At 29.1% G+C, this 9,917-nt stretch overlaps 1 protein-coding gene across 2 annotated transcripts in view; it reads left to right on the top strand.

Moving 5' to 3' along the window:
* The window catches only part of LOC111621713 (transmembrane protein 214-A-like), a 61,784-nt gene that overhangs the window by 28,247 nt on the left and 23,620 nt on the right, over window positions 1-9,917 (top strand). For both annotated transcript variants that reach the window (XM_023363938.1, XM_023363939.1), the window contains exon 2: window positions 8,530-8,647. In XM_023363938.1, coding sequence (XP_023219706.1) covers window positions 8,530-8,647 — 118 coding nt within the window. The remainder of the gene's footprint in view (window positions 1-8,529; window positions 8,648-9,917) is intronic.

The following is a 9,917-nucleotide window of genomic DNA, read 5'->3' as shown; positions in this document are numbered from 1 at the left end:
AATAGTTTGTCAAATTTTTATTCATAAAAATGCAGTTTCAACTGCTTTTTATTTTATAAAATCCGTCTTCTTGCGCCACCAGAGGGCCTTTTAAACAATAGGTAGTCTGTTAGCGTTGGTCAGTAGTAGTCCTAATGCAATATGAACGTTTGTTTCTTGAAAATTTGATCACGATTTAAATACAGTATTTACTTTTAATATTACCGTTATGCCATCGAAAAGAAAACGTGTTGTATTATCATTAAGACAAATTAAAATATTTGTTTTGATTATCCGGATTTTTCCTTATCCGGACTACCTTCATCCCCAATTAGTCCGGATAATCGAGGTTCTACTGTACTAGGGTCAATAAGTGTAAATTTTAGTCACTAAGACCATTGTTTCTATCACCCTTGCTTAACTCAACCTCATCAATTGCTCACCTTTCAAAAGTCCAAGCAATGCCAGGCACATGTGGCTAGTTAAGTTTTTAATTCCCACATATTAAAATTTCATTCATATTTTTACACTTGTTTAAATTTTCTAATACAGTATATACTAGAAACTTGTTTAGCTGAATCACAAATATCTGAAATGCTGGTTTATTCAGATACGGATAAAGTATAGTAATGTTTGAATAAATAAAAATTAATTTGTAAAAAAGAAAATTAGAATCCAACAGATGTTTGCTGTTCAGTAAAATGATTTAGTGTATATTCTATAGTGACAGCTGTACTTGTGAATGCTAACACTAAACTGTTATTTCATGTTTAGTCATGTTTGTGATTGTGATGCAATATAATTATTGTATTTTATATATGAAACTAAATGGATTCTTGTGTACATTTTTAATTTTTGATTCCATGTATGAGAAAAAATCGGTAATTATGTTATAAACATATACTTGCCAAGATAATTTCTAATATAGAACATTCGTTTTGCTTTAAAAACTCTATAAAAATCAAATGCCTATTTCAGTATTCTACTAGCTTCTAAAATATGCTAGATGAAAGTCTTGATTGCTGTTAAGTTACTGAAATACATGCTCCTGAATTTATTCTTTTCTGGAAAATGTTTGCCATCTAAGTACTTTCCTAAAGATTTGAAAAGATGAACATAAAGCCAAAATATGACACTAAATATTACTTATTCAGATCTTTAAAAAGAATATTTTGGTGGTGAATGTTTCTCCAGTGATGAACAGATTCAAGAGCATGTGCAAGATATGAAAGGGTTTTTGTTAGCCCACTAAGGTAAACATTCCAATAAAAAGAAACATGTGCAGTAGATGTTAAAAACTCAATTTATTTATGCATGATATAACTATGTACAGGTTCTGTAAAGGATGCCAACTCTAGGATGGTTACTTCAGCAGTAATCCTAAACCCAATCATCAGTGGAACAAGTACAAAAATAAAATGGCAATGTCATACCAAATCATGATCATAATAATTCAATACAATAAACAAGAATAATTATTACAATAATAATTTTCCTAAAACTAACCCTTAATACTACACTTACTCTAATAAAAGGAAAGTAGGGGGTGAGAAGTAGCGAAGATGGCGGATAGGATATGGAAGAATACCCAGGTCTTTCAGTTACCATGAGGGCCACATGTGAGCTTCTTAAATGCAAATACTTGCAAGTCGTTCGAGAACCAAGGGAAAGGATGATAGAAGCAAATACTTGCTTCTATCATCCTTTCCCTTGGTTCATACATGAAACATATATGTACATAAAATTTGTACACACTCTCGTAATGATGATAGAAGCAAATACTTGCTTCTATCATCCTTTCCCTTGGTTCTGGAGAGTTTTCTGTATATTTTGTCTTAAAAGTCAGTAGCACATTAGTTGGACTCTTCAAGCTGAACAGTCAGCTCTAACACAATAACTTTGGCCTAAAAATTTCGAAGTTTCCACTCAAAGTTCTGGCCTTACCCGTCTCTTGGCCACTGGACACTGTAACATCTCTCTTCTTTCATGGTTTTCTCTCTTTGAGCATCAACCCAAAAGTGACCTTCCTTTGCTTCATATGCCCTCAGGTAACCTCGCAAATGATGTTGGTGAATTCTAAGAAGTGGCCCTCATCTCCAAGAAAGAATAATTGATTAGAAAGTTCTAGAAGGTGAAAAGAACAAAGAGCAGGAAAAATTGTCAGAAGGACAAAAGCATATAATAAGCCACACATGTAATCTAGTGACTCCGGTAGCAATTAAGACTTTTATGCAGCATATTTTTAGCAACTGATAAAACATTAGAATGAGGATTTAGTATTTATAGGAATTTTCATTGAAAAATTAATGCTTATGTTAGAAATTTTCCTGTTTATTTTTTCAAATGACTGTCTGTCCAACCTAATTACGAGAGTGTGTACAAATTTTATGTACATATATGTTTCATGTAACTGGATTAAAATTTGTATTTGTAAGTTCCAGTCAAGTCTGATAACAGTTTTCACTGTAATTTGAAATGAATAAAACTGTTATATGGAACAAGATGATATGGAGAAAATATTATCTTAGTCATTCTATAATTCTTATACTGGTTTCAAATTAATTCTAAATTACAAAATAGAGATTGGTAGATGTAGCATATTAAATTGTGGTATGTCCTGTCTTGCGAAATGTATTCAGATATTTGTAATGCAAATTTTATGNAGCTAGATTCTAGATTACTTAGAAAAACAGTCTTTTATATATAAAAAAAATCTATATTACTTACAAATGTACAAACAAATAAAAACCCAGCAAAGCGGGTCCTTGCAGCTAGTTATTATATAAAATCCAAGGATACATTGTAGCCAGCAAGGCTTGAAAATGCTTGGATTTTAATTTTAAAGATATGATTTTTAATAGCCTAGCACAATGTTTCTGAAACATAGTTTTTAGAAAATATTTCAATAATACAAGTATTGCAAGTGTTTCTGCAGAAACTAGTATAATTTCGCCACCCATCAAAATTTTAATGTGACCCGTAGTTTGAGAAACACTGGCCTAGCATATAACAAACAGTATAACTCTTTTTGTGTATCGATTGGAGTTTTAAATCATAAAAATGTTTAAAAAGTTTTATGACAGATTTTAATTTAAAATATAACAACAGCATCTCGTCATTGTATTTTAAATTTTTAATGATTTCATTTATATTTCGGATGGAATGTATGTACTTTATTACATTTCTAATGATTTCAGTTTGATCCAGTATTGACTTTTATTAATCACATTATTGCTAGAGATGTATGAAAAATAATTTTATTTTTTAGAAATGTTTAAACCCCAGTGAAACATGGATTTAATACTGCATTTTAACTGCTCTGTTTCAGTAGTATAGTATATTGTTCAATTCAATCTGTTTAGTTTATAAAATAAACATGACAAATATTCATCTTTTTGCACAACAACAGGATGCAGAGAAGAATGAACTATTTATCACAAAGCCTATTTTGATAGCTGATGGTATGAATTAGAATTAGTGTTACCAATTTAATAAAAAAAATAAATAAAATTGTTTAATGTAACTACAATGCTGCTGTTAAAGTATTCAATAAATATATAGTTCTGAAATGCAATAATAATGAGGGTCTCTGCATTAGCTATGCCATTCTCTGTCATGTCACATGTTCCTAACAACTCAACTGTATTTTGAAAATGACCTTTCTCTATACTCAAGACAGTAGACCATAGGTTCCCAACCTTAGGCCTACTGACTTCCGTTTTTGAAATCAATAATGTGACCCATAATTTTTTGGGTCATAGCCCACTTTTTCAAACAGAGATTTGATGGTGCCCCTCTTAGGCTACCATATTGATAAACAAGGACATGTCTTTAAAATTACTTTATTAAAAAATATTAACAATATTGGTGTAGTCTTTAAAAAATTAGTTAGAAAACTCTCCATGTCATCCAACATTTTGTCAATTCGTCTCTACCGTATTATTGCTTAATCAGATTTTCTTAGTATCAGACAGTGGCTGTACAGTACAATACGCAGAACCTCAGTCACAGCTAGCAGTATCAATTCCTCTCCAATAGTGTGCAGTTTTCCCAATTTAGCAATAAGCAAGGAAATGTTGTAAGAGGCACGTAACCAGTCATCATCTTGTTTCAACATTGCTGAAAACATACCAGCTAAAGTTGGATGTTTCGAATGTTATTCTTTGAGCATTTGAAAGTAAGATAAATTTTTATCTTTTCTGTCGGGATGTATTTTGGTGAAATATTCTAATTGTGAAGGTTTCGTGGCTTCATTTGAGAAAACTCTGACAAATCAGGCAATTGGCAATGCCTTGTTTAAGGGTGCCTGAATAAAACCATATTTGAAATATTCAACATTATATTGTCCACATTTTTTTTTTAATAAGAGATGTGCCAAATCACCTCACTCTAGTGCCAAATTCATTTCTAATTTATAATTATTTATCCAAAAATATAGCCCAATCATTTACAGCTGTTGTAGATGTATTAGCTTAAGGTATTGGATTTCAATGGTCATGTATATTTATTATTATAATTTAAACATTTAAATTTATGTAAGTTGTTTTATGAATATTTTATAACAGAGAAATTTTTGTAAAAAATTATTTAAATTATATTACTAATGTCAGTTGGTAAAAAGAACAATAAACAGAATAATAATAGTAAATATGTGCATACTTGCTTCTGTGGCAAATAGTTATTACAGCAAAAATATATTTTTAATAAATCATCCTTTGAATGTGATCTGTAGATACTACACAGAAATTTTAGGTTCACGCTTGCTCTGAAGGAACTTCGAAACAATCTTGTGTGGATAAAAAGCCTCATGTATTTATAGTAATGTTTAACGAACCTGTCAAAACATGCATAGATTTGATATTCTGCACATGTGTTAATCTTGTCATGACCTGTGCAAATCTGTAAATAAAAGATTTGTTGATCGATCCAGAACACACACACACACGCTGTGGTGCTTTGTGTGGTGCACTGCGCATTATGTTATTCTCGATTATACATTGTTTGTCAAAAAAAATATATGGAAAAATAAAAATCAAGTTTAAGTCATTTTATTTGACTTTACATCTATCCACCACAAATACTGAAATCGTAATATTACTAGAAAAGCGTTAAAGCACAAAATCATATTAAAATATGTATATTTACAGTAAATGTTAATATAATCATCATAAATCCTAGAGAATGAAACATGAAAACATCTGTGACTGTGTTGTCATCTTATTTAGTGGTCTTTAAGTGCTCAAAGTGCCAATATTGATGTTTTACACGGTACTTCCAATATCTACCGTTTGGCGTCGTCATTAACGCCACTCGATATTGGTAAATTTAATATAAATTAGTTTATTTTCTACTGTCACAAGATAATTTTAATAACTGTATTTGTTATTTAACCTTACAAAATCATCTTATTTTATAATGTCTTAGAGCAAACCAAATTCACAAATAAAGAGTCTGCGATTTACTGTAAACATTGCCAAATTGTAAACATGTACAGTACATTTACAAGTATGTACTGTATGTACATGAATTCATAAATTTAGATTACTTTTTTCTGTACTGTATTAAAAACTAAAATTTATTTAACAACCACTAAAAATAAAAATTATTCTCAGTTAAAAACAAGTAAAAAATACTCAATCTAAAAGTAATTATTGAATTTATATATTTAAAATTTATTTGTTTGTAAGCTTAAAATAGATTATTATTAACAATATATTATTAAAAATGCATTTATAAATAAAATACAGAACCGGGAATGGTTCTTTGTGGTTTAGCCTAGTGACAAGTAAATTCGACTTAAGTCGCCTCTCCTGGAACCAATTACCGATGTAAGACGAGGTATACCTGTATAAACAGCAAACTGGTGTCCAGTCTTATAAGACAAATATCAGTCAAAATTTATAGACTATATCTAAACTATAATATAAATGAATAAATAAAGAACTTGATAACGAGATGATATTCATCTTGCTGTCTGTAGTTACCCTATTACATATTAATTATTTTAAGTTACAGCATGATTTATTCCTATTATTCCTGCTAAAAAAAAATAAAAATTGAGAACTTTGCTCTCATATTTACATTTTTTTATTGCAAAAATGCCTAAACAAATTGCTACTGTTACATTATGTAATGTCTTGTTATTAATTTATAAATGTGCCTGCATTTCATGTAAAGTAATAATTTTGATATAATGCAATATGATATTAATGATGTTTATTACATGATTAACTCATAATCAATCAGTTCTTGATTATGAGAATTAAAATTTTGTTTTGGAAAATGAAATATCAGTTTTATGTAATTTTACTTGATAAAAATGTTATAAATTATTGCAATTCCAAATTTTCTGGATAGCCACTGTTTTGTACAGATATTCTTTTATTATTGTACAACAAGTCCTTACTTAATGTCATTTTGTTATAATGTTGTTGAGGAAAGAAATAAATACATCCGTAATCATTTACAATTATTATCGTTGAGTTTTCTTTATAACAAAATGTATTTCGCTAGCACATATCTTCAGACCACTAAACTTCTGATTTCAACAAAATGAGAAAAATTTATCAATTCACAAAAATTTCAGAATCCGCCTGAAACAGGCAGATTTTAAAAATGAATTGCTGCTACATTTTACATGCCTTGCTGGAAGCTGAAGATGTTTAGTGTCTGAAGATTTTCTTTATAAACAAAATTGATTCTACGTGGGAAATAAATGCTTGAGGTTGCAAACACGATCTAATTAGAATAATATTAATCGAATTGTCATGTATATATCAATATATCAGTTAGCCTGTAGTAATATTGGTTTTGTTATATATCATTTTCACTAAATGTCATAGTTTCCAAGAACCTATCAATGACATTAAGTGAGTGAAGATCTCCTTATAGCAATGATTTGATAGAAAAAATAAAATAAAATTGTTAATTTCTGTTTGATATATTTCAGTATATATGCTATCAAATTCCTATTGAATTTAATACTTAACTGTTTTTAATCATTGAATAAAGGTTCTAATCAAATTACAGATCAAATGTCACAGTGTTCATTCTCCATATAGTGTTTGAACTGTTTACTGGTGTATAATAAATTCAATTAATTTCACATGAATAATATCAGAACTGAGTGGAGAATGATCAAGATTGTATAAATGTTTATTTCTTTATATTCACTAAACTATATAGTTTTATTGCTTTGTAATTATTACTATGGTTATTTAACAGATTAATATTTATAAACTACTAATAATTTCCACAAATTAAAACAAAATTTGAATACATTCATCTAATTAATATAGAAATAAATTTGTATATTTTTTTAAACATGGTAATTTTTAATAAATAATTTAGAACATTCTGGAGGAAAAGATTGAACCAGTATGGAACACAAACCCACAACTTCTTACTGCACAGATACATTAGTTTAAATTTCATAAAATTTATATACTGTATTTACTCACATATAGGACAAGGTGTGACTTTAAAGATCAAAATAAAGAAAATTATATTTATTAATACAATTCTAATTTTATTTCGTTTAATCACAAATAAAATATTAAATGCACGTAAATTTACACATTGTCTGCAAAAATTACTAGCATTTTTAACTTTAAGGAAAAATCTTGTAAAATTAACAGCATAATTTGTTTATGTAAAACTGGACAATCGGGACCTTTTTTGCCAATTCTTAACAGTCGAATCAACTCTCCGTCGATTACACTTATGAGTTTCTCCAAATTCTGAATAATTATTTGTTTTCACGCGGGAATGGATTAAAACTTATGGTTTTCATGTGATTTTGAAATTTCAATTTGGAATTCAATTCAAAAGCTTTGCTTTTTCTATTGCTATTCATCGTTACTCCTGACATCACAGAAGAACGATTGAAATGGCTCAGATAAAATACTTTTATTTTTAAACACAAGAGGGTGAGCATCTAGTAAAAAAAAATGCAATTACACAGTTCACAAAAATTATTGCAAAAATGCAAAGAATCTTTCACTCGTGCGTATATGATGAGCTAGGTTTTTGAAGCGGTGAAAAATGAATAAAAATCTATTGCATATACACCAATAGGGTAGCACATTTAATATGTTTTCTGAAAGCAAAGGAACTTGCTAGGAGTAAATTTGCAGAATTGTAATAAAAATATCAATGTTCCATTATATTGTGGATTTATGCAGAAGCTTAGGGATAATAGGGAAAACTGAAAATGTCTTTATCTGCTTTGCAGACTTTGCAATTTTGTCTGTCTTTTGTATTAAAACAATATTTTTGCTGTTTATGTTTCTCTTGATGACAAAACATTGAAACTGAAGTGTGGTAGTAGCCAAGTAGCTGTAACAATCTAATACAAGTTTTCGGGAGTCAATACAATGATTGAGAAGTACATTAATATTGCAGAGCGTTATATTGAAGAATATATATATATATATTTTTTCTATATTACTGTGTTTTTTAATGACATTTGTCACTTTTCTTTTGTTCATTTTCTTGTAAAATAATAAAATATATTAACTGAAATTTATTAATTCAAAATTATTATTTCAGGAACTTCTTGCTAAAATGAGTTCTTGGAAATTTCCTTGGCGTCATTTCATAATATTTTTGTTCTTCGGAATTGGAACATTCCTTATTTACGATATCAATTTATATGGATCTTTTGAGAGTAAGTTTTACATATATATTTTTATTAATTTATTATAATCTTAATTTTAAAGTAAAGATTACTTACTGTAATAAATATTGAAAAAATTGTGGACTTTTTAGAGTTGCAATATATCTTTTACTTTAAAAAATTATATCTTGATGATGGACAGATGGCTGAAGTGAGAAAGACTGCTGAACTCTGCTGTCTTTCTCACTTAAGTCTGCTGAACTCAGGACTCATGATTGAATCTGAGCAAGTGAACAACCTCATAAATTTTTCATGGACAGTTTGTATTAGGATTTTGTCCTTTACAATATGATTTTCTCTATTATAGACTCAGCTGAACCTGTGATTGTCCTAGAAAAGCACCTTCTTAGTGCCCAAAGGGTGAAATGAATTAAAAGAAAAAATATATTTAGCTTGACTGGTATAAATGATTTCAGTTTTTTTGGGAGAATTTCAGAAACATCCTATAATAGATAGGAATGAATTAAAATTATTGGGCTGCAATTTGAAAAAATTGTAGACCTATAAATTCCCACTGTCATTCATCTGTCTGTCAGTCCTTCCTTAATCTCAAGAATGGTGTTACCAGGAAGTTCCTGGTCTAGATTGAAAGTCACGAGAATTAAATTGAAAAATTTTCACCTGAATGAAGTCACATAGATGGTTATCGGGAAAACTATGATGTACAAGGGAAAGACACTAATAACTTGAGATGGTGAACATATTAATTTATTTAATTTTAAAAAAATATGATTAAAAATTGCAACTTGGCATTGTGATGATGTCACAATAAGTAATTGCTCATTTATTTTAGATTTACATACCGCCAAAAAAAATCATTGTTACAGAAGTGCTAATGATAAAACTTGTTCCAGTATGTGAAATTAAAATAGCCAAAGAGCATATATTTATAAATTTTCTGACTTAGTTTAAGTAAACAACTGAAGATACAGAAATGGTTCAGGTATCAAATTAAAGTTCTTACACTGTAGATGATTGTCACTGAATTTAGGCTTTGCTGAGTGGCAAAGGTTCACTGTTAAGTCTATACGAAAACTTGTTGGTCCCACTTCATTAACTTTAGTCAGAGCAATTTTTTTGTTTTGCAGTTTCATTATTGTAAATACAGTAGAACCTCCATTATCCGGACCTCCATTATCCGGATTTTCGATTATCCGGATTGTTCAAAATAAACAAAAATTTTACGAATTTGCTGATTTGCACTTGGCGAATTACGACACTGTTTATGTACGTGATGGAATGCATAACTTTTTTTGTTTCA

This window comes from Centruroides sculpturatus, unplaced genomic scaffold, assembly GCF_000671375.1.
Source record: "Centruroides sculpturatus isolate CEXI.00-Female unplaced genomic scaffold, Cexi_2.0 scaffold352, whole genome shotgun sequence".
Lineage (NCBI taxonomy): Eukaryota > Metazoa > Arthropoda > Arachnida > Scorpiones > Buthidae > Centruroides > Centruroides sculpturatus.
This window is presented reverse-complemented; position numbering and strand designations above follow the sequence as displayed.